The sequence below is a fragment of the Heteronotia binoei genome, chromosome 9, assembly GCF_032191835.1.
Source record: "Heteronotia binoei isolate CCM8104 ecotype False Entrance Well chromosome 9, APGP_CSIRO_Hbin_v1, whole genome shotgun sequence".
NCBI classification, from domain to species: Eukaryota; Metazoa; Chordata; class Lepidosauria; order Squamata; family Gekkonidae; genus Heteronotia; species Heteronotia binoei.
The window spans coordinates 60,679,129-60,705,317 of record NC_083231.1 but is presented as its reverse complement, the minus strand read 5'-3'; the positions used below and the strand labels follow the sequence as shown (position 1 = coordinate 60,705,317).

The 26,189-nt window shown below is 41.2% G+C and overlaps 1 protein-coding gene across 6 annotated transcripts in view; it reads right to left on the bottom strand.

The window, feature by feature from the left end:
- ZNF827 (zinc finger protein 827) overlaps positions 1 to 26,189 on the bottom strand; it is a 205,797-nt gene that overhangs the window by 103,531 nt on the left and 76,077 nt on the right. For all 6 annotated transcript variants that reach the window (XM_060246687.1, XM_060246688.1, XM_060246682.1 and 3 more), the window contains exons 4-5: positions 25,095 to 25,566; positions 17,698 to 17,931 (exon numbers count right to left, since the gene is read on the bottom strand). In XM_060246687.1, coding sequence (XP_060102670.1) covers positions 17,698 to 17,931; positions 25,095 to 25,566 — 706 coding nt within the window. The remainder of the gene's footprint in view (positions 1 to 17,697; positions 17,932 to 25,094; positions 25,567 to 26,189) is intronic.

The window sequence follows — 26,189 nt, the reverse complement described above, 5'->3', positions numbered from 1 at the left end:
TTGAAAAATACCTGGAGTCCTTGGGGATGAATCTGGAGACAGTGGGGTTTGGGGAGGGGAGGGGCCTCAGCAGGGTACAATGTCATAGAGTCCACCCTTTAAAGCAGCCATTGAGTCCAGGGGAGCTGATCTCTGCCAGCTAGAGATCAGTTGTAAACATAGGAGATCTCCAAGTCCCACCTGGAGGCTTGTATCTCTAGAATAGCTATTTCTTTAAAATTCATTTTAGCATGCCTGTAGCTTCAGGCAAAGAGATATAATAACCATCATGTACACAGTACAAAACAAATGTAACTCAGCCAGTATCAGAATAGCATAACTCTATTCTGCACTAGTAAGTCTGTATTAGTATACTGTGCCTGACTTTAAACACCACATTTCAATGACACTGAAAACTGGAGAAGGCCCAAGAGAAGAATGCTGAGAATGGGCTTGGAATGTATATCATATTAAGTTGGAGGAACCAAGCATGCTTAGCTTTCAAATTGGAATAATGACTCTTTTTCTTCTGTCAGGCATTCAGAGAATATTTATTTCCCTTCCTCTGCTTCAGAAATTTTAAGAGACTACTATCATACTAAAGTTAACCTTTATTTCTGGACATCAGTCCTCTAAAATATCTGAAACACAGGAAGGAGGACAAAAATTTCCTCATTGTATGATGGAAGAACAAGAGTTATTCAGTATGAAAGTCTGTGCACTGTTTTATGATCTGTGGGTTGGTCCTAATTAATATAATCTCAAATACTTTTTCCTCGGGAGAAACCTCACTGGGTAGATTTCAGTACAATTGTGAGGAGACCTGCTTACAATGGCTTTTTAGACCTTCAACCACTCAGTAATATTACCAAATTTGATTTCCATTTCTTCTACACATCTAGTTTGTTGTTCAGTCGCACATCGAGTCCGACTCTTTGTGACCCCATGGACAAAGTCACACCAGGCCCTCCTGTCTTCCACCATCCTCCGAAGCCTGCTCAAATTTGTGTTTGTTACATCAGTAACACTGTCCAGCCATCTCATCTTTTTCCGTCCCCATCTTCTTTTGCCTTCTGTCTTTTCCAGTATCAGGATCTTCTCCAGTGAGTGCTCCCTTCTCATTTGGTGGTCAAAGTATTTGAGCTTCAGCATATGATCTTCCAGGGAACTGTCTGGGTTGATTTCCCTTAGAACTGACTGATTTTATCTTCTTGCAGTCCAAAGGACTCTCAAGATTCTTCTTGAGAGTACATCATTTAACATAATTTAGAACATCAGTTAGTACATCTAGTACATCATTCTAAATTAATCGCCAGTTTTGGTAATACAAGGTTTACCAGGTTCTTCTCTGTCTTGACCTCTGTGTGTTCACACTGGTGCTGGAGACATTTGATTAAAAACTAGCCTTTACATTCTTAAATGAAGACTCCCATGTTCCTTTCTTCATAAGAGATTTTCCTGCAATTCTAAACCAGTTACACCTAGAACTACCTAATCTAATTAGTTTGAAATATACTCTGAACAAACTGCAGACCAGAGGCTTTTCCTTCAGAGCCTGAAAATCATTTTTCCTGAACCTCTGCTCCAATCTGTGGACTGATGCCAAAAGAAGAGAATCAATGCATTTAACCTGCTCCTTCCTCCTTCACTCCCAAATGTTTTTTCCAGTTACTTAAACAAAAGTTAAGTGATATGTGCATTCTCTCTCTCTCTCTCTCTCTCTCTCTCTCACACACACACACACACACACACACACACACAGATAGAGAGAGACAGAGAGAGAGCGTCTCCCACCTCACACCAAATAGATAAGATTTTTTTGGCCATTAAGTTTTCAAGGCGAGAGATGTTTGGAAGTGGTGTGTCATTGCATGTCTCAATGCAGCGACACTAGATTTCCTTGGTGGTCTTGCATTCAAATACTAACTAGGGCTGACCGTGCTTAATTTCTGAGATCTGATCTCATTGGGCTATGTCAGGGCAAGGAAATATACATATTTCTTAATCCTTATAACCCTTTCCAGTTCTAACATACTTCAGAAATTAGGTATTGCTGTAAACAACCCCCCCCCCCCCCAATCATAGAACTTTGTATGTTACCAACAGATTGGGAAAATAACAAGGTGCAATTATGGGGGAAAGTGATTTAATTGAACTGTTGTGTTAGAAGATCAGACTGAAGTATTATAAGAATAACTGAGTTCACAGAGAGAATTAAGCATGTGCTTAATTTTAGCTAGATTATACAGAAAACGAATGAATAAAGGTGAGCATTAGGAATATCTGGACATTTGAAGCTGCTTTATACTAAATCAACATTATCTGCTCCAACTGGTGGGTGTTCTCCAGGGTTTTAAGTGGAGAAAGATCTTTCCCAATACCTGCTACCTCACATGCTTTAACTGCAGATGCAATGGATGTAATCTCAGACTTTCTCCATGTAAAGCAGATGCTCTACCACCAACCCACAATCCTCCTCAAACCCTTCTACATTTGGACTGTATAAAGATTCCAATACTGCAAATTCCCAGGGTTCTCACTGTCTTAATCTTGGTCAGCTGAGCTGTATAAATCTCTTAGATGTCGAAAGAACTATCCTTGTGACACTCAAAGCAATATTCTTAATTTACCAGATCAGCAGGTTTCTTCTATTGCTCTGCAATACTTCTCAGTACTGTCATTTATATGCCAAAAATGTTGCAAGCTACCAATTAAATTCTTAGCAGAAACGGCAGCTTTTTTTTTTTTTAGAATCTCTGTGTTCCCTCTCCAAAGGATGATCTCATCCAGTCATAAGCAACTCTCTATAAAAATATCAACCATAAAACAATTCAGATTACTTCCAGTCACTGGATTATGGAATTTACATAATAAGCAGTATTCATCATAATTTATTTTTAGATTCCAAATGTCTTACAAAAATTGATAGGCTACAGTATGGTTAGTTTGCCACCTTCACCCCCTTAAATTAGATGGAAAGTAGAGGTGGCATATAATGTTGACATATTGCCCCATTCATATAACTAGAAAGAGAACAGAAGGGACAGCAATTCTATATTTCTACATGGCAGTATTAACAGCATGGTATGAGGTCAGTAAATCTAAACTCATCATATGTGTAATCTGATTGATCCAGAAATAGAATTACAAATGGAATTCTTCCAGTATGTAAAATGAGTGTCTATGTCAATCTTTTATTCTCTTGTATATTAGTACTAACCACACTTCGTCTGAGTGCCTAAAATGCTTTGATTTTCATCCTTTTTATTTTCAAAATTTGATTGGTGATCATTCAAATGCAGAGGATGGATAAACAACACTGAGCAACCCATTTGCAACTATTTTACCCTTAGGAATTACTGAATTGGAAGTTTCTGAGGTGGCAAAGTCATCACAAATTAATCAACTATTTTAAAAGCTTCATAAACAACTCGGGTGCTGCTTTGACTAACCCAGCCTGCCTTATTACATTTGCTAGCTATTTCCTGTGGTTTAAGCAGGGCTTTTTTTGAGCAGGAATGCCGTTCCGGCTGGCTTGGTGTCAGGGGTGTGGCCTAATATGCAAATGAGTTCCTGCTGGGCCTTTTCTACAAAAAGCCCAGTGTGTAACAATCGTGATGTCAGGGGATGTGTCCTAATATGCAAATGAGTTCCTGCTGCGTATTAGATTCCCACAAGGGCATTATACCACCTCAATTTCATAGCGAAACAACTGGCTGAAATGTCTTACAAAGAAAGTTGCCAGATCTAGCCCCTAGAAACTCAGTCTCTTTCTCTCGACCTGAACACATACTGACCCAATCAATCTGCGAATATTTAAAATCACCTATTACGACACAGTTTTTACGTTTAGCCGCGATCTTTAATCCTTCCATCATATTATAATCATCCTCTATCTTTTGATTTGGTGGGTGATAACAAACTCCCATAGTTAAATTTCCTTTTGGGCCCTCTATTTTGACTCAAAGCATTTCTAGAAGGGAATCTAATTCTCTGACCTCAGTCTTACTGGACTGAATACCCTCTCTGACATACAGAGCCATCCCACCTCCAACAATACAACAATACAACGGCAAAAGCCTTCTCACAGTTTGGACATGGCAGCTCTACACCTTCATGAAAATGGCACTGCTTTCCACATTAGACAGAAAGCTAGCTTTCTCTGGTCCATCGTTTCACCATTTTCATATGCAGCCAATTGAGACAAATGCCACCTTGAGATATGTAGTGACTGCATGAGAATCTTACTGCCTCATGCATCAATCCTTAGTTACACTTTGAAGGGTTAAACTTGGTACTACTGATAAGGCAAAATGTTAGACGCTTCCTCCAAAACATTCTAGATGAAAACCAATACTGCTTGCCTCAAAGCAGCAAAATGAAGAAAAAAAATATTTGAAGGAATAATTATTTCATAATTGTTTTGGCAAAAGCACTTCATTCAAACAAACCCTCTCCTTTTTCTCTATAAGGAATACAATGCATTTAAAGAATAGGCTAGAGCAGGGGTGTCAAACATGTGGCCTGAGGCGAATCAGGCCCCTGGAGGGCTCCTATCAGACCCCCAAGTGACTGGCTGTCTTCTGCTTCTTTCTCCCTCTCTCTTGCTTCCTTCTGCATAACAGCTTAATTTGCAAGGCTTGCTCAATCAAACAGGAGCTACAGAGCAAAACCTCTATTTTCTCCATTGGCTGAGGCTCCTCCCTTGGGGAGGAAGGGGGGGGGGAGGCAGAGCTTGTTTTGCCAGGCTCTCTCAATCGCAGACCTACTGAGCCAAGCTTCTCTTCCTTCTATTGGCTGAGGCTCCTCTCCCTCCTGGCCTCTGGGGAGGGGAAGGGAAGGAAAGAGCCAGAGCTTCTTTTGCCCAGTTCCCTGGATCCCATACGGAGAAGAAGAAGAATTGCAGATTTATACCCCACCCTTCTATCTGAATTAGGGACTCAGAGCAGCTTACAATCTCCTATATCTTCTCCCCCCACAACAGATACCCTGTGAGGTGGGTGGGGCTGAGAAGGCTCTCACAGCAGCTGCCCTTTTAAGGACAACCTCTGCCAGAGCTATGGCTAACTGTCAGAACTTAAGAACTTCAAACGGATCCCATACTTGGTTACAAAGTTAGGATTTTATTGAAGAGAACTAAGCACTGGAAGAGGCAAGATAACAGTGATGGCGAGAGCCAGCACCAGCACAATTTTATACACGTAAAGCAAACATCTCACAAAGCCACAATTCACACCGTTACAGGCACATCTGTCTTCTCACCATCACTATCAGTAGAGAGGATGCCTCCCTACTCCGAAGGCCATGCTGCCCGGCTTCAAAGGGTCCCAGTGTGAGAATGTGCAGAGACATAACATAACTCATTCTACAGCCCCAAATATTTTGGATACCAGTGGGGCAAGGTTAATTACTATTCAAGCACTTTGGGTCAAGCAAGGGTTACAACATGGAGTCAGTTTGGTTCAGTAACAAAGCAGCTCTAAGCCATAGTAAAAATACATTACAGCATTGGTCACAATATAGGGAACCAGCAGTAAAGATACAAGTTCTGACACTAACCCAAGGCCATTCCAGCAGGTTCAAGTGGAGGAGTGTGGAATCAAACCTGGTTCTCCCAGATAAGAGTCCGCACACTTAACCACTACACCAAACTGGCTCTCCACACCAAACTTGAGAAATACAAAGAAAGCATCTTTAAGACTGAGTGCTGAAGTTTTAAGCATGTTTTATGGGTTTTTTTTAAAAAAAAAAATCTTTGTGTTTCTCTGTGTCCTTTATAAAGTTTGTATCTCTGTGTCCTTTATAAAGTTTGTATCTCTGCTATGTTGTTAGCCGCCCTGAGCCTGCCTAGGCGGGGAGGGCGGGATATAAATAAAATTTATTATTATTATTACCTAAACTTAAATAGGTATACACAAGGCCCAGCCCAACAAGGTCTCATTTATGTCAGATTCAGCCCTCATAACAAAATGAGCTCAACACTTCTGAGCTAGAGTATCTAATCATATGCCTCTGAAGTGGAAGTGATTCAATGGAACTTGCTAAGTAGCAAGAGTTGAACATGTATAAAATGAACATGTATTAACGGCGTTTTTTCTAGAAAAAGCCCAGCTGGAACTCATTTACATATTAGGTCACATCCCTGGACATCACCATTGTTTCACACAGGACTTTTTGTAGAGAAAGCCCAGCAGGATCCCATTTGCATATTAGGCCACACTCCCTGACACCAAGCCAGCCGGAACTGTGCGTTCCTGCTCAAAAAAAAAAAAAAAAAGGCCCTGTGTATTAAAATGTAAATGTTACAGGTTTGGATTCATCATTTAACAAACTGAAAACACTCTTCCTGTTTAAGAAGGAAAACCAAGGTTAAACAGGCTCTGAATATAAATTCAAGTGGATTTTAGAACAAAAATTTAAACAATCTGTAATTTTTATTAATCCTATAAACACAATTTTTTAAAAAATATTATTAACAGAATATTTATGTGTAGACAGAAAGCTTGCTTGCTCTCAAAATGACAAGGACAAAAAACCTGCAATAAGGATACAGTGAAAAAGGGCTTCCTCATATGAGTTGCTCATAATATTGGGATATGTACTGATTTAGTAAAAATATTTATTTTACTTCTCATTTTCAAGGAAATTCTTAACATTGAATGCTGACTGGAAACTTTCTCTTGGAGACAGAATATTTCCAAATATGTTTGATGTGAGCTTTATGCATTATGCTGAGCACAATCTGGGTAGGAATGATCCATGCGAACAATCAACTGGATTGTAAAAAGGTAGCTATGCTTGTTAAAATTATTCAGAACCTAAAGATATGTTACAATAACATAAGCTATTGTAGTATACTTCCTTGAATAAATACATTAACAGACACACATGGTTGCATTATATGTCTGAATTACTTTCTCAAATTTTATTATAGATTCATAACAATTACTACCTGTTCCAACAGGTAGGTGTACCATAATAACAAATCAAAAACAAGGCAACTTAAAAATATCTCATATGTTACCATTCCACACCACTTTATATATATATATAACAGATTTTTAAAACTTAATACCACAAGCATTCAATATAACTTCTTATTTTCCTTCTTCTTCTATATCTTGATTATTCCTTCTACTCTCAAAAAAAAAAATCCATAAAGAATAAATTCTAACTATATATCTCAGTCCCTGGAGACCTTAAAATTAAGGTCAAGAAGAAAAAAAAAAAACCTCTTCTTTCTTCACCTGGACTGAATTAAACAAGGAGGGATTTTACCCAGATGCTCTCACCAGCTGACCCCACCCAGCCTTTAATTCTGAAAGAAAAAACAATAAATATAAATTATAAGTTTCTTCAGCTTTTCCCTTTTCTTGTTGCTTCAGTGTCTTTTAAATAGAGTCCATATTTTCTTCCAGATTGACATGAACTTCCTCAGTACACGCACAGGTTGTCCTTGGAGGAACGAGTGGAGAGCATTCCTTTCTCTTATTAACTCTTGATGTAGGAGAGGAGGAAATTAATTTAGAGAGTAGTATCTCACCCGAGGCTGCGTCATAAGCTGTAAACGAAGTTGAGCCTTTTTGGACACATAGTTTGCCTGATTGTAGCCATTTATATTTAATTTTTAAGTCCCGCAATTTGGCAGTTGTGTCCTTAAGGTCTCTTCTGATTCTTAAAAATTCAGGAGGAAGACCCGGAAAGACCTGAATCTTTAACCCCTGGTAGTCCAAGCCTCCTCTATCCCTAGCCTCTGCAAAGACTCTTTGCCTCATTCTATAATCCTTGAACTGCACCACAATATCTCTGTTATAAGACGAATTGTCTTCACATACCTTGCCAACACGATATGCTTTCTGAATGAGTGGGAGAATTTCGACTTCCAGGTGGGTTACTTCAGCAAGCCAATTTGCCATGAATATATATAAGTCCATTTCAGCTTCCACATCCGATTTAAAACCTCTAAATTTTAAGCACAGCTCCCGGCTACGAAAGTCCATTGTTAAAACTCGTTCCCTCGTCCATGCATCTGAAGTCATCTCTTGAGCTTTTTTTAACGCTTCTTGTGCGGTCTGGGTTACCTGTTTACAAGAATTCTCTAATTCATCCAGACGCTGACACATTGGTTGAAGCATAGAAGTTATGTCCTCTCGTATTTCTTGTCTTAATTTAGACATAGCTTGAGACAATAAATTCACAGTGAGAGGGCTATCTTCAGTTTCTGGTTCCTCATCTCTCCCCAACCTTGCGTGGGAGGTGGACGGCTGTTCCAAGAAATTAGTTAAAGGCTGAAAGCTTTTTTCCTTCTGCTTGGTTTTTTCCCCCCCTTTCGGAGGCATCTTTCAAAAGTTCAAAAAATATAGTTAAAGGGGTGAAAAAAGATATAACTTTGGAGACAGCTGGGAGAGCGTTAGGCAAAAGCTCCTGACCGGATATTGGTCAGAGCCACTCCCCCATATGTCTGAATTGAAATGATGAAATCCAAACACTACTGTATAAATACTGATGTGTTTTCCTTTCTATTCTAGTCTGATAAATAATTTGCACCTGAAACAACTTTTAGTACTTACATAATGTTGCCTTCTTAATCTTTACCGCATGCCTGTACCTTGGACAAATAGTTGTTTTCCACCTGGTTGCAGCACTACTTTAAATATAACTTAAATTAAACAGTATTAACAGAGAGACTGCTCTCTTCCCTCATAGCACAAATCACCAAAAGCCTCCTAGCTATGTGAAAGTGGACATACTCTTTTTTTAAAGAAGATATTTTAGTTTTACCAAAAGTCCGCTTGAAAACAAGGCAAGAGAGAATGAGCCACTGGCCACTTATCATGAAGGATCCTTCTCCTTTAAGGAAAGGAGGACATCTTGATGGGTGATTCCCACCGTCCCATTAGGGAGGCAGAATCAAATTCTTCTCACTTCCTGTCTCCGCTGTGGGAGTCACCTGTATCTTCAGTTCTGGTAACTCCAAAAGCAGTTGTTCTATCCTTAACTCTACTGATTGAACAATTAACTTGAACATTAACTAGAAAAGGAAACCATTAACGAGTACAAGAGAAGTCTGCTGAGACAGGGAGAACCCTAGAAAGATGATGACTTGGGGAGAGACAAGATGTCCTCCTTTCTTCAGAGGAGGAGGACCATTCATGGTAAGTGGCCATTGGCCTGTTCTCCCTCTGAGGTGGAGGACATCTTGATGGGACCTCAAGAGCAGTGTTCCTACTTTCCGGGCAGGGGTTGTCATCTGCATTCAGGATGTGTTGGAGCACTCTACAGCCAAATGCTGCATCAGCCGAGTTGTAGGTACTTAATTTGTAGTGCTTTATAAATGTAGAGATGGATGACCATGTGGCAGCTTTGCATACCTCTTCTACAGAGGCGTGTTTGGCAAAGGCCGCGTTGGCACTCCATATAGAGTGTACTATAATTCTGGTTGGGATAACTAATGTTAGAGTCTTGTATGCCTCTATTATACAAGCTTTTATGTTACTACTGATGGCTGATCTAGACATTCTTCCTCCTACATTTAGTGGGGAAAATGTTTATGAACACTGAGTCTGTCTTCCTTATATGTTTGTTTCTAAATAAGTAGGTTTTGAGGGATCCCCTCATATCTAATGTGTGCTACATCTTTGCTCCTGGATGTTTGGAATTAGGGTAAAAGGAAGGGAGGAAAATTTCTTGTGGTCTGTGGAGTCTTGAGTAGATCTTTGGAGTAAATGTCAGATCAGTTCTCAAGACTACTTTATCCATAGAAAATCCACCTTGATTGAAAGTGCACTGAGCTCTGACACTCATCTACAGAAGTCATTGCCATGAGAAACAGGGCCTTTATTCTTAGCCATGTTAAGGAAACTTCTCTGATGGGCTCAAATGGGAGTTTAATGAAGCTTCCACACAGGAAACCTGTGAACAGTTAGACGGTCTTTTAGGGTTGCTCCTCTGAGGAAGCACCATATGTGTGGGTGTTTAGAAAGAACAAAACTGTGAAATTGAGGTAGTACAGTTGATAATGCTGCAACTTGTCATCTGGGTGTGGATGCCTTCAGGCCACTGGAGACTCCATCTTGTAAAAAGGTCAGAACATATGTAAGCCACAGTTTTAGTGGTTCTATTCCCTTCCTCCTACACCACCGAACAAAGATCTTCCAAGTGGTGTTGTAGATTTTAACAGTCAATTGTCATCTAGGCTAGGAGAGAGATTGTAACCTCTATAGAATATCCTAATTGTATACATTTTCTCCTTTCAATTTCCATGCTGTCAAAGACAACTATTCTGGGTGCAGATGCCAAATGGGCTTTGCTGAAGCATGTCTAGAAATAGTGGGAGCATCAGGGGTAGTGCTATAGACAATTCTTGAAGGGCTGAAAACCAAGGATGAGGCCAAGAAGGTGCCACAATAATGATTTCCACCTCCTGCGCCTTCATTTTCCATATTTGCTTGGGTATTACTGGAATAGGAGGGAAGGAGAACATCAGGCCTCTTGGCGAAGAGCATGTCAGGGCATTGGTTGCTTCAGCATTGGGATGGCAGCCACCAGCTGAAAGAGGCAAACAGCTCCACCAGGGGTTTGCCAAAGTGTGTTATGGTTAGTTGGAAGAGATCCTTCTTGAGAGATCATTCTCCCTCCTGGATGGTCTGTCTACTCAACCAATCTGCCTGGATGCTTGCAGACCCCTTTATGTGTTCTGCTTTTATGGAGGCCAGATTTCTCTCTGCCCACTGCAGGATCTTTGTGAGGTGTTGATGACCTGGAACTTCCTTGTTTTTTTAGGTATGTTTTGGCTACCATGTTAGTTTGACTCAGAACATGGCAATTGATTATCTGAGGACCTTTCCAAAGATGGAAAGGTGGACTGTACAAAGCTTTAGTAAATCTGCAGACTAACAGTCCTAGGGCCAATTCTCATACTTCCCGAAGACGTATAGAATAGGAGTACAGGGGAGATTAGATAGGAAGTATATTTAGATAAGAGATATGTAAACTGAGTATAAGTATGAAGTAGAGATATAAGTAAGAATTTAATTTTAGACGATAAAGGTAAAGCCTAATCTAAAATGTTGTCCCTGGTGAGGCAGGAAAAGAACTGACGATATGGATGACTCCCATACCAGAGACAGGAAGTGAGAAGAATTTGTTCCTGCCTTCCTGATTGGATGGTGGGAATCACCCAGCAAGATGTCCTCCACCTCGGAGGGAGAAATGGTAAAACCATATTGTGTTTTCATTGAGCAGGAGAGCTCTAGGATTGCCAGCTCTGGAAATTAAAATTTATGGTGCTGGACAGGGCCTGAGATAGAACCCACAACACGGGCAGGATTCGGCAGTTTTCTCAGTACACCTAGGGTTCCCAATCCCCAGTTATGGGCAGGGAATCCTCGGTTTTGTGGCCTTCTCCCCACTTCAAGGTTATCAGAAAGTGAGGGGGAGAGAAATGTCAGCTGGGCACATTATACCCTATGGAGCCCAATTCCCATAGGGCAGGGGTGGCCAAACTTGCTTAACACAAGAGCCACACAGAATAGATGTCAGATGTTTGAGAGCCACAAGACATGAACATCAGAGGAAGGAAGGAAGGAAAATAGATTGGGGGAGGGGAGGGAGAAAGAAAGCAACTTTAACTTTAAATGTGTTCTCCAAGCTGCCAGCTCGCTTGGCGAGGTGATTTAAGCAGACAAATGCCTTCTCCAAGCTGGCTGATTGGGTGGGGGGAGCCTTTGAGAACCACACAATATATGCGAAAAAGCCACATGTAGCTCCCGAGCCACATTTTAGCCACCCCTGCCATAGGGTATAATGGAGAACTGATCCATAGGTATCTGGGGCTCTGGGAGGGGGCTGTTTTTTGAAGTAGAGGCACCAAATTTTCAACATAGCATTCAGTGCCTCTCCTCAAAACACCCCCCCCCCCAGTTTCAACAAGGTTGGACTAGGGGGTCCAATTCTATGGGCCCCCAAAGAAGGTACGCCTATCCTTCATTATTTCCAAATGGAGGGAAGGTATTTAAAAGGTGTGTAGTCCCTTTAAATGTGATTGCTAGAACTCCCTTTAGAGTTCAGTCATGCTTGTCACACTCTAGTTCCTGGCTCCATCCCCAAAGTCCCCAAATAATTCTTGAGTCAGACCTGGCAACCTCATGTACAGAATGGGATCAGTTAAGGCTACCATTTTTGGGATATTAAACAGACCTTGCAGCCCAAGAGCAGTTTTCAAAGTGCTTTCATTCTCACTGAATTAGGGAGGGCTTTGATTCTGTGTTAAGAAGTAACTCCTGTTTGCTGGACCAGTTCTGAGCTTTGGAACTACCATGCTCAAAAGGCAAATGTGCACTGCACACTGAGTAGGGGGGTGCAAGAGAATGCTACACTTCTACCTCTTCCCTTGTTCACAGGCAAATTTGCCACTGAGTGGACAAATCTAACGTGTTGCTGTGGAGAGGGGGTGGCTAGAGTCAAACATATATTCCTTTACCCACATGCACACCAGATTCTGTCTGCTCTCAATGAGCAACACACAGTGCCCAGCTACAGTCCCATTCAATTGTAGTTCTATTCATTAAAAACAAATCAAATTCCAACCATGATAAGGAGGGTTTTTTGACAAAGAGGGACTTATCCAGAAGCAAAATTATATTGTGGGATAAGGCAAAAGATAGACAGGAGGTGCACTGAACAAGATGATCTCACTATGTGAAGCACTATGAGTTAAATTCAGGGCAAAATGGTATAACACTACCCTAGAAATGAAAAATCTAGGACTGAGGCCTATTGAACTGTAATTTTCAGATCAAAGAAAGATGAAAAGGAATGAGAAAGGAAAGACTTCCTGGACCACACAAGGCATCTGGAGTTGGTAGATGACTGCTGAAACTTCAGAAGACTTTTCAGACCATCAAAAGAAATCCAGAACCTGGGGCACTGTTTGGTTGAAAAACCACAGTCCAAACTTTTACAGATATTGTAGTGCAAATTATTGCCAAGTATGCTGAGGCATGAGCACACTAATGTAACAGCAACAGCAAACAGTAAAAGCCAGCATAAGGTACTTCTGGAAAAACCTGCAACCAAGTCTTAAATGATTTAGCTAAACATGAGCAGAGCACATGTGTTTATTTAAAAGGGCTGTCCACTGACATCTACTTCAGTATTTCTGGGAACAATGGTATTACAGGAAATAAGCTAGACAAGACCTTTTCATTCAGAAGATATTATTCATCATCCTTATGTTCTATGCTATTTCAAACAAGTGCAAGAGTTTGGGAACTGAAAATAAATAACCATGAAGAATACAAGAAATATAGAACTAAAGAATGACATTAATATCATTCCAAATGCTGGCCTGCACAGAAAGATCAACTGTGAGGCTTCTTTAAGTAAATCACATTTAATTCCTTACTTTCAATCTACTGATGAAACACCATCATCAGCATTTTTTTTACTGAATTACTTAAAATACACATACACGTAAAATAAATGGTCTGCTGTATATCTAACACCCATTATTTCAGCATAGTGAGTTCAAAACTAAGAGAGGAATGAAAATTTAATGTATGGCTTCTCTACAATTTCATTTGAATGGCAACGTGAAAAGATGAAACCATCACAGTGGGCAAGTAAATATTTCTAAGACAAATATTATAACCAATATAAATATAAAACCATCACATGACAGTGGATATGTTTGAAATGGGAAAGCACCCAGTAACACAACACATGTCAGGACCACAAATTTTGGCTGGGCTTGGCAACTACGAAGAAGAAGAAAGAAGGAAGAAGAAGAGGAGGAGGAAGAGGAGTTGATTTTTATACTCCGCTTACTTAAGTATAGATGACTGGGGAAGGCAACGGCAAACCATCCCATAACAAAAAGTCTGCCAAGAAGCCATCATGACATCACCCCATGGGTCAGTAATGACTCAGTGCTTGCATAGGGAACTACATTTACCTTTTTTCTCTGACAACTGGCTGACAATCATATTCTCTTCCTCTCCCCACAACAGGCACCTTGTGAGGTAGGTGGGGCTGAGAGCATTCTGAGAGAACTGTGACTGGTGGCCCAAAATTATTCATCTGGCTTTATGTGGAGGAGGAGTGGGGAATCAAACCCAGTGCTCCAGATTAGAGGCTACCACTCTTAACCACTAAACCACACTGGCTTTAAGGCTTCATTTTCTTGTTTCCTTTCTACTTAGTGAAGTCAGTGCGTCCTTTTATTACTTGATGTCTAGCTAGGGCATTCTCTGCAACTCATGACACTAACACTGTCGTCCAACACATGTACAGACTAATAATGTTTTGGAGGAGGCATGCTCCACCTCCTGGTATTGCCAGCAGCTTTTAAAAATCTATTACTACCATGGCAGAGTACACTGAAGATTCTATGCCAACCCTGGTCATCAGTATTACACTTCTGGTTGCCCTAGTAACTGCATCTGTAAATCTGTGATGGGTATCTTAAACATATCATTAGGATGCTTGAAAACATTCACTAAATACAGCTTTTTTTTGTTCTTTATAACTGTATGCACAATAATTAATAACAGACATCCCCATCCCCCCAACACAAACACCCATCTATGAGAATAGGAAGAAAGCATACTCTTTTCACAAATATTTCCTTTTTTTTATCCACAACAATACCCATAAGCACATGTGTTTTAATCAGTGTAAATAAATGTTGTATTACCCTGCATGCTACTGGAAATTTTCTCAAAATCTCTATTAAACTGAATATTTTATGCAGAGTGCAGTATATATACTTTTGAGGAGTATTCAGCGCTAATCACTAGCAGTTTATCATTACAGATATGCTATCTACATATGTGTGGTGGCAAGCCTAGGATAGCAAGTAGACACAAACAGGGAGATTGCCTGTTCCACATAAAGTTTTCCAGCAGGAAAAAAACCACCCTAAGAAAAAACTGAATTATTCAAAAACTTGAAAAAGTTACAGAGCCTTGTCTGGATATTGAATGTAGGTTTGAGCTACCTTCTTATTTTATATTACGTATATAGTTATACCCCGCTTTTCTCCCCAAAAGGCAGTCAACAGAGTTTACAAAATCATTCTTTCTCCTCCACTGTATCCATTTGCCAAAAATCAAGAGATCCCAGTCCCAAGGCAGTCCTTATTGACATTTCCAGTGTTAAACAGAACTGCCTGTCAGGCTAATTACAAATGCCAAGCATATACGGCCTTTGCCACCAAGGTGGAAGAATAGAATATCTGTGCCTGTGGAGACTCATAGCATATCAAAGTTTTTAATTTAGTACCAGATGTTCAGGCTGTATGACATTCTAGTCTTTACTTTATCTCTGTGCCAAAAATACTATTAGCCACTCTCAGAAATAGAAAACACAGATCAGAAAAGGCACTGTAATTATTGCCAGATTATGACATATGAAAAGCTGTAAACTATGTATGTATGAAGTGATGCCAATATATGAATAAACTATGTCTTTATCCCAACAATGCAAACTTGGACTCATGACTAGGCAGTGTATGGCCTTCCAAGACCTTTGCTCAGAAAAGCTTTTCCTTCCCAATGCCTCAGAACCACATGACTAGCTACTTGATTTCCCATCCGTCACAATGACAAAAAATACTTCATAAACAGAAGTGTGTTCTCAAAAAGGGTATTGTTTCCACAAAAAGTACTCTTCAAGGGTGGCCATGGCTTGAAAACTTCACAGAAAGGACTTCTAGAGGTCAAGGAGGAACCAACCCTCACCCAGCACATATGCTGTCATTAAATCTAATCAGGGCTTCTTTTGTAGAAAAAGCCCAGCAGGAACTCATTTGCTTATTGGGCTACACTCCCTGATGGCACCAATGTTTCATGCAGGGCTTTTTTGTAAAAAAGGTCCAGCAGGAACTCATTTGCATATTAGGCCACACCCCCTGACGCCAAGCCAGCTGGAACTGCGTTCCTGCTCATAAAAAGCCCTAAATCAAATGCAAAAGCTCAGAAGCAGAGCTACCGCCTCCCATGAATTCTCGCAATTTGTTCAGGATTGCCCACAATGAGGAAGGACAGTAGTAGATGACACATGGATTGCACAGGAACCACATGAAAAATATCAGCTGTGACCCTAGATTTTTAAAAGTCTCCACACTCAGACTATGGCTCACTTTCTGGAATGTATATTTATACCTCAAGCTTGACCTCTCTGGCCAAGGTTATTGTAATCACTGAAAGTATCTTAAAAATAAAAGACACACAACACACATTACTAAACACATCACATCATAAACAAATCATTAGCTCCCAGGCTGAATTCAGACAGCCAATTTGGACAGGCACAGGCACTCCCCACAGCTGGATTAAAATAGTGTGTTCAAACGCACACATCTGGGCCCCAGCCGGCACTCATCCTTACCTCATCCTTTGGCGCCTCAGCACTGCTCCAAAAAGCCACCAGCTAGTAAGGCACTTCCTTTCATCTTTCCTGGCCATCTGAATGGCCCAAGAGCGGCAGGCCCAAGAGCAGCAGGGAAGCACCTCCCAAGCACATGAGCAGTTTGATCACTCCTCCGGGTGCACACAGCCTGTCCTTCTTCTGGTCAGCCTGTCCATACTGTCAGACCACCCCAGGGCTCCTTCAACTATGCCAGCTTTTTCCTGAGCCAGGAGGTGGCTGACCCAAGCTGCCCATGTTCACATCCTCACTCCAGGTTCACATCCCTACTCTGCCATGGAAGCCTGCTGGGTGACACATGGCCAATCACACACTCAAGGTTGTTTGGATGATAAAATGGGAGAGGAAAATAATGTAAGCTTCTTTGGGTCACCACTGGGGGGAAAAGAGGGGAAATGAAGTAAATAAAGACATTAAAGAATGTTTTCATGTCCACAACTGTAATATCTATTTTTTTATTTGCTGCATATAAACTTGCAACTGAATGCTCATGCATTATGAATAGGATGCAGCAATGCATCCTATTGATGGGTGATGATAATGCACTCTTGGGCTGATAACAGACGGGCAATGTGGGGGGGGGGGATGGGAGGCATTCCAAATCGGGCCTGTTCAAAAAAAGTCATCCTGAAGCCTCCACATGCTCCCCCACAAGCTGTCCCCATCCCATCCATGGGGTGACATGGGCATTTTCAGACAGCTATTTGCACCATTCCCGTCACTCAGCTTGGGTTTTCCCCCCATATATTTTCAGTAGTCATGTGCTTGTGCACACATGCACTCATGTGCTCTGAACAGTTTTTTTTTTAAGCCGGATGTGACTTGGGGTGGCTTGGCAGTTTCGCACCGCCAAGGCACTTCACTTGCGTCCATTCGCTTCCAGACGCCAAGGTGGCGACTGGATATTTGCTTCCACTTTGGAAGTGGTAGCTTTTTGAGACGCACTACGGAGACCAGAGGGAGTATGAGACGAGGATGGGCAGCATATGTTTGTGTGTGGAAGGATTTTCAGAGCCGTCTCAGTTGGCCCAAAGTGCCGGTCTGTAATAACCCTTGGTTTCCTAGGATTTCCAAAAGGGCCACAGCTGTTGATGGGGTCTTTACAATCTCAAACTTGGGTGGGGGGAGTGTCATGACCTACTGCAATTATATACTGGAGTTCTAGTGACCTACTAGTCGTAGCAGCAGCAGCAGTAGTAAGTAACAAATGACATGAAGTAGAGATCTGCCTCTCACCAATCAGTGCTAGAATAAAAATGAAAGTAAAAATGAGATGCTGAATATAATTACCTGATAGCTTCATGAGAAGTTCCGATGCTGCTTTAACTGACATGTCCTGTCGTAATACATTTGCTGGCACTTCCTGTTGTTTGAGATTCTCCTCAGGGATGCTTGGGGCAGAAGTTTCAGGTTCATGACTGAAAACGAAGCTGGGCTTAGGCAAAGTGGAACTTGTATTTTCTTCATCTTTAGGTTCATCTTTCACTTTAAATATAGGAGTCAAAGGTTCTTTCTGATTTGCAGCTGTTAAAAGAAGAGGAAAAAAGAGATTTAATAAAGTCAGTCAAGTATGGTCAGACAACAAAAGCCAATTTGGCCAGCATAACAGAGCAGAAATTAAGGAATCCACCATCATTTTACAACAAAATATTTGCAAGCAAGAATGTAAATTACTAAGGCAGAATCTATCATATAACTCAGCGAATTAGAACATACTCAGATTTTAATGTGTCATAAAATATTATTATGGTTCAGACATACATCACGTTACTGCAATGTTTTTAACTGTTTCTGTCACATCATATTTAAAAAATAATTTTCTTTTGCACAACACTTTGAAATTTTCTGATGGAAAGATGAGGGGAAACTCTGTTATGTAAGAAACTAGGATGGAGGCAGACAGGCAAAAGTGCAAGGACAGTAAAACTAACGTAAACAGGAAGGAAAGAAGAAAAGGATGTGAAGTGTTTTTAACATAGCAGTCCATTAATTGTGCTAGGAGTTTTTGGGGACCCGAAACAGTGACATCATTAATCACAGCTCACGCTGGCCTTGCTTCCAGTGAATGCCAGCAGCCCCATGCCAAGAGCTGGTGTTGTACTCTGCATTCGCAAACACTGCTCCTCAGGGAACTCACTCTGAGGTGGTTGTGGGAGGCTGCTGGCCTCACGTGGCAGTACCTCTCTGGGCAGGAGCATTCCTACTTCTCCTTCAGATGTGGCCAGTAGGGTGGCAGGGGAGTGACACTGGAATCAGGGCCTATATGGACTCCGCTTCAAACTATTAGGTTGCCTACTGTACCCTGCTGCCCTCAAGCCCTTTCAGTCCATCAACTTCTTTCTCAACTGAAATGCATGTGCCTGAAAGTAAGGTATCTTGAGGTAGCATTGGTTTCAATGTAGATATTGGAGTAATAAACTCTTGCTCACAAATTTCTCTTTTTAGATCAGATATGGTACACACATCATACACTGTAAACGCATTCCTAAGTGTGTGCATGGAAAGCAAAACTAGTGATGCTTCATATTGACATTTCTAAAGCAGTTTTATCTTTGCCCCTTAATCCTACACAAAAAAATAGGATTATATGCCCCAAATACAGGATATCTGGCCAAGTATAAATCCTACCAACTTCCTCTTTTTATTTACCAGAACACCAAACTCTTCATGGGTAGATGGTGTGTTTTTTCAGCACTCAAGGCTGCCTATCCTTGTATTAGAACTTTGTCAGGTTTTGAGTCAATAGGGGTAATTCTTTTAACAGGATAACTGAGGGGACTTGCCTATCCAAAAGACTCCTCAAATACTGCCTGCAAGGGGAGTAAAAGCAGACTGTACTGATCTAACATACAGCTGTGCAGCCTTGGCATATCCCCCTTTTTCCATATCTTTCATTGCCCCTTCAATTTTGCTCATTTTCAAAGTAGCCTGCGGTACACCCATCTGGGCAAAAAGAAAAGCTGGGGGAAGGGAAGAGGAAGGGAGTTTAATTTTCTAGAAAAAAAATGGAATTATTTTCATGCTTTTACTCAGTTTTAGTACATATTTTAATAAATGGATGTTTTCTGAAAATGTTGCTAGTAAATTTACAGCGGTACTAAATAAAACATTGTTGTTTATGGGCCAGAACTCCATAAGCATCACAGCACTGGTCAAATGTACAACTCAACATGCTATTCTGAATACACATCTTGCTGATCAATGGGTTTAATTTTAACGTAATGTATTTTCCCTTGTGTGGCACTGACATATCTACCAACTTTACATTTTCATCTTAGAGATATATCTCACTCCTTCAGTGACTTTATAACATGTTGCTAGGTAACAGTGCACACAAGCCAGATTTCAGAATCTTTAGTTAAGACACTATGAAATCAGCACACGGGCCTTTTTGCATAAAAAATTACCACTTGTGTCCTTAGCATCCCTGCCTGTTAAAAACTTAAAGAATCATTTGTCTATTGCGAATATAAACTGGCAAAAGGATTATGGTACGTTCAGTTTTCAGGGGACCCCTCCCCTCAAAATGTATTTTTAACCTCTGTTTTGGCCTTAATATGCTTTAACATCAATTCATTAAAGACAAGACCTAATTTTACCAAATGAAAGAATTATACTCTGTAAACAAAATTAATGTAACCGTGCCCTGACCTGGATGGCCAAGGCTAGCTCAATCACCTCAGATCTCAGAAGTTAAGCAGGGTTGGTCCTGTTTAGTATTTGAGCAGGAGAACACCAGCAAGTCCAGGCTGCTACACAGAGGGTGCAATCACACGACATTAAATAATGCATTTTGAAACTAGATTTTTGCTATTCTTACACAGTAAAAATCCAGTTGCAAAACACATTATTTAGTGTAGTGTGAATGCACACAGAGGCAGGCAATGGCAAAGCACTTCTGTTAGGTCTCTTGCTTTTAAAACCCTATGGGGTAGCTATAAATCGGCTGCAACTTGACGGCACTTTCACTACTACCAATCTAAACTGTCAGAATAGTATTACAATTGAGTTCCGTTTATGGACTTGGCTTTGAAAAATGTCAGAATCACAGATAGAAATAATTATTTCCCAGATCAGTAACTGCTAAGGGGGGGGGATGCCAATATGCTCCTGATTCTAAACAAGCTATCAATTCCTCTCAAAATTGTCTTCAGAAATCTAGCAGAAATAATTTGTTATCTATGCTTTTAACTGCTTCAAAACGGCATTCATTTTCTTTCATTTCCAATTTCTCTCTACGATCCCCCCCCACCCCGTTCTTATATCTGCAGATTGCAGTTTTTGCAATCCCAAAAAGATAAAAATTTGGGGCAGCTGAAGACAATAAGCCAATTCAAAAGGCATGAATAACATATCACCAAGCAAAGAGTCATTAAGGCACTGCTGATCCTCTGGCTCACCTGCCAATGACGACATTTACTGAAATGCAACTCACATTCCACTTAAAGGAAGTTGGTGACCAATTAATCTCCATTTAAAAGGGCATTGTCACTCTCCAGAGTATGAAGTGCCATTTGTTAATTATGCTGGGGATTGTCAATGCCATGTAGGACAGACCAGATTTGTTTCCACATTTCTGATCCTCTTCATCAAGTTTAAAACTTCTCAAAAAGTTTAATAATAACCTTCCTAATTCTGTACACTAACACTGAAACAGAAAACATAGCTTGTTCTTTCTGGATAGTTCTGTATTTTCTATGGTTCCCAACTGCCAAGAAAAACAATAACTAGTTCTGTTAGTAGAACTGTAATGTGATGTTATTTACCAGGTGATGTTATTTATCTCTATGCCGTGAAAAGCTTCAGCCGCCCATTTCCACATATTAAGACTCTTTTCAAGAGCCAGGACATTATTCATCAGGTTTGTTAACAACGTTGGTATTATCTAAGCTTTGCATTCTGAAAGAGACTGGGGGTTGTAGAATATGCTGGAGGACAAATTTTAGTTTTTACATTGCCTTTTGGATACAACACTATAAATTATAATAATAAAAATGATAACACAATGAACCTTAGAACCCCCCGGCCCATTGTCTGTTTTCATTGGAGGAGAAGGAAAGATGGAAGAAATACCCTACATACAAGTAAACAGGAATGGCACAATTCCCAAGCTGACATCATGCCTCTATCTTCTGTAGCCCTCTTTGCCACCCAAAAAGGATTGGGGACCCTTGGGAACAGTGCTAGGTACATTGCAAGGGGTTGCATCTTGAGTGAAATGCATAGAAATCACAGGTCCTCTATGTGGAAGTGCCTTTTGTTCACACAAGACACATATACACACACAGGCTGGATTCAAAAGGGCACGTATGTGAAAATACCTGTATAGGAGGGTTGTTAAACTCATTTGTTCCAAGGCCCAGATTTGACACAATCGGGACTTTGCAAGGCCAAGCCATGCATGTCATAAAATGTAATGCCAGGCAGAGGAAATATAAACTTTATAAAGGATACAGATAAACACAATTAAATATATTGGTTTAAAACTCATGATATTTTGTTTAAAATGGAAAAGTGGAGGAATAGTAGGGTTGCCAATCCCCAGGTGGGGGCAGGGGATTCCCTGGTTTGGAACCCCACCCCCCGCTTCAGGGTCGTCAGAAAGCGGGGAGAGGGGAGGGAAATGTCTGCTGGGAACTCTATTATTCTCATAGAAAATCATGGAGAATTGATCTGCGGGTATCTGGGGCTCTGGGGGGGGCTGTTTTTTGAGGTAGAGGCACCAAATTTTCAGTATAGCATCTAGTGCCACTCCCCAAAATCCCCCCCAAGTTTCAAAAAGTTTGGACCAGGGGGTCCAATTCTATGAGCCCCAAAAGAAGGTGCCCCTATCTTTCATTATTTCCTATGGAAGGAATTGAAAAGGTGTGCCGTCCCTTTAAATGTGATGGCCAGAACTCCCTTTGGAGTTCAATTATGCTTGTCACAGCCTTGATCTTGGCTCCACCCCCAAAGTCCCCACATATTTCTTGAATTGGATTTGGCAACCCTAAAGAATAGTGAGATTTGGCAATGCAATTTTAAAAATAAAACATCAAGAGAAAGCACACGGATCACAGCAGAAATTAAAAATATAAAATGAATCTAGGAAAATATAAAATGGATGGACATTGCAAGCTACTCTCCCCATCCCCCTGGGTCTACTCAGATTGACAATGGCTCTTCCAGTGTAATATCCCCCTTTGGCTATGGGTTCCCAGGTTAGAGTACTCACTAGGCACCAGTTCTCAGGTCCATTTAGCAGAGGCAGCTGGCTCAAAGCATCAACCTTTTATTTGCAAGGAGCCATAAACGGTGCAAAAGTGAAACTGCTTTAACTCCACTCTCTACTGAAATACACTGCAGCTCAGACAAAGTTGCAAGGAAAACAGAATGGTTTTTCCATTAAGGTCTCTGGGCCCAGAAAACCAGTCTATCTGGGTGCAGAGACCTTAATGGAAAATTCATTCCATTTTTTTTTATTTTTTTGCAACTTTACAAGGCCAGAAGAACTTCCAGCTTAAGCAGGCAAAGACAAGCAGAAGCAGCTGGGAACATCAGCAGCAGCCTCAGAGCTTCAAAGGGTGAGGATAGGAGGGCAGAGAAAACTGCTGTGGGCCTGATCAAAGCCCTGGGTGGGCTGAATGCAGCCCACAGGCTAGGAGTTTGACAGCCCTGGGTAGAGTGTACATTGTCAAGTTACTATTATTTACTGTCACTAATCATGAATAAAAGAGCTTCCTGTCTCCCATATTTAACTCAGCCTTCTTGTCACAGACTGTCCATCATTAAAGTGACCCAAAGTTTATGTCTTCAGTCTAAAATACTAAAAGATCACTTCTACAATCTGAGCTATCAAAATATGAGCGGGTAGGGTTGCCAATCCCCAGATGGGGGCAGGGGATCCCCTGGTTTGGAGGCCCTCCCCCCCCCCGCTTCAGGGTCATCAGAAAGTGGGGGGAGGGGAGAGAAATGCCTGCTGGGAACTCTGAAGTTCCGTATGGAGACTTGTTCCCATAGAAAATAATGGAGACTTGATCCGTGGGTATCTGGGGCTCTGGGAGGGCTGTTCTTTGAGGTAGAGGCACCAAATTTTCAGTATAACATCCACTGCCTCCTCCCAAAATACCCCCCAAGTTTCAAAAAGATTGGACCAAAGGGTCCAACTCTGTGAGCCCCGAAAGAAGGTGCCCTTATCCTTCATTATTTCCTATGGAAGGAAGGCATTGAAAAGATATGCGATCCCTTTCAATGTGATGGCCAGAACTCCCTTTGGAGTTCAATTATGCTTGTCACACCCTTGCTCCTGGCTCCACCCCAATGCCTCCTGGCTCCGCGCCCAAAGTCCCCAGATATTTCTTGAATTGGACTTGGCAACCCTATGAGTGGGGGATAACATATATGTTGCCATTTTTATGCTAAACACTGAATTCCTTCTTTTGCTATTGTGCTGCTCACATTGCTGTGATTTTTGCCTATCATCATGATTGTAAGCCACCTCGTGCTAAATAGTAGCAGCCAGATATAAATATTTTAAGTAACAATAAATAAAATGAAGATACACCTACAAACACAAATGCTTTATGAGTTCTCCCAACTCCTTTCTCATCAGTATAACTTAGCAGCAGCAACATGATAAGCAGCAACCACCACATGGGTAAATATGTTCCCATTTCTCCACTGTCTCTAAGATTTAATGGAACCCTGTTCATAGGTTTGGTATACTCTTTCTGGTGTAAGGTACCAGAAAGAAAGGGCCGTGTGCCACCATTTTGTTTAGCTAACAGTAGTATGTTCCTACAGAGAACAGTCTTCCTCAGATACAAAAAGTGTCTTTTGTATGAGAGGAAGGTGCTTGTGTGGGAGGACTGCACTGCTGTTAGCTGAGCAGAGTGGCATGATACCACCCATATCCTTTGAAAGACAGTGTCTATACATTTATCGTCAGAAAATGCACAAGGGATAGCTGATTTTTTCTCCCTGGAACTTATGAGTTTGAACCTCAGATCCTGGTCAAGCTCTAACCCTAACCCTCCTGGCATGCTCCAAATGAAGAGGGAAGAATAATGCAGATAGCTGTCACCCCAAAATGGAGCAGCCAAATCTCAATCAGACACTTCTACATGATGCACCTGTATATCATGTGGGGGAACTTTGGCACGTTCACATGGTTGTTATACACCATCCCCATAGCACAGTTTGGGTTTCTTTTTCCCCCTTACATTTTTAGTGGCCAAGCTCACATGCGCCCATGCACACGTGTGCTCATGTGCACACACACTCCTAGAACAAACTGGAGGGTTCACACTGCCAATCCACCTCGCTTGTGAGCACCTGTGTTCAGATGCCCGGAAAGACAGAGTGCAGCAGAAGAATTTGCTACCATTTCCCAAGTAGATATTTGATCTGTCTCAGCGACACCAGAAGACAGGGTGAAGATGGGAGCAAGACGGGTGGCAGCTGTGCCTGTCTGACCTTGCTTTTTTATTCTGGGGGCCATACCTATGTCAGGTCAAATTGGCCATCTGAATTCAGCCAATGTCTCTGACAAAAAGAGATGAGATAGTAAGAACTGCTAGAGAAGAAGGCATTCAGGATCCTCCCTCCCCCCCTCCCCCACTGCTCTTCTCTGATTTCAATCCCCATTCCATCCTGCATGAATGACTAGTCAATAAAGAGGTTTGGAAAAGGAGCTGCCACTCACTTACCTGAGAGTTTCATAAGAAAATCTGATGCCATTTTGACAGAGATGTCCTGGCTGAAAAGTGCCGACGCTGTATTAGTCACAAAATCAATGGAGTCTTTTAGCTTTGTATTGTTGGCAATTCTATCAACAACACTGAGAGCAAAGGATGGGGAGGAAGTGCTGTGATCATCTTTGGGCTCTTCTTTTACCAGCAGAGGTGGGATGGCAGCACCTGTCTGTCCAGCCTTCTCAGGTGTTCTCAATGTAGCAGCATGGTCAGCAGCTCCCTCCATCTGCTGTCCCATTCTGGAGTCATCATTTAGCTGTGATGACACCTTGACATCCGTTTCTTGGATCTCTTCCTTCACTTTGGCTTCTGTCCTCAGGAAGTGTTGATGGCAACGCATGTGAAGTTTCAGGCTGAAGTGGCGAGAGGAGGTAAATGGGCAAAGCTGGCACTGAAAGGTCTCTCCACGATCCTGATGTTGGTGAACCTGATTCAGTAAAAACAACAACTTTCAGACAAATGTTACATGTATCTTTGGTTGGCTTGATCCTGCCTCCTACATCCCTACACGAATCATTTCAGTGTTAACTCTGCTATGGAATAAACCCGGTGAATCCTTGAATTCACCTTTGACCTAGTTTATTTGTTTTAGAATGTGTAGGGAACTGTGAAAATTGTAGTTTGTGGTTTGGATGTGACAATTAAGTACTCTGCTTGCTAAAAATCTAGAGTTCTTTCATTTGACTGCTGTCCTTTACTGGGACCAGTCAAAACGACCCAAAACTGCGGTGTGTGTAATAGAGAGAAAGCACGATCCAAAGGATCCCCCAAGCTTGTTCACATTTCAGCTAAAATTAAGCCACAGAATTCTTTGAGCCTTCATATCTCACAGACCTCTCACAGTCTATCAGCTTCAGAAGAGTTCAGTGTTAAGTTCAGTGGCTCTCTATACATGACATTTTAATGGTGAACATTATTTAACAATAAGAATCTTCATTTAGAGGTCACTTTCTAAACATCACAACATTATTCAATATCAGACTACAAAGAACATTATTTCTTAATTCCAAAAGCATTTTCCTGATAAAGTTTCTATTTTTCCCCCCAGTG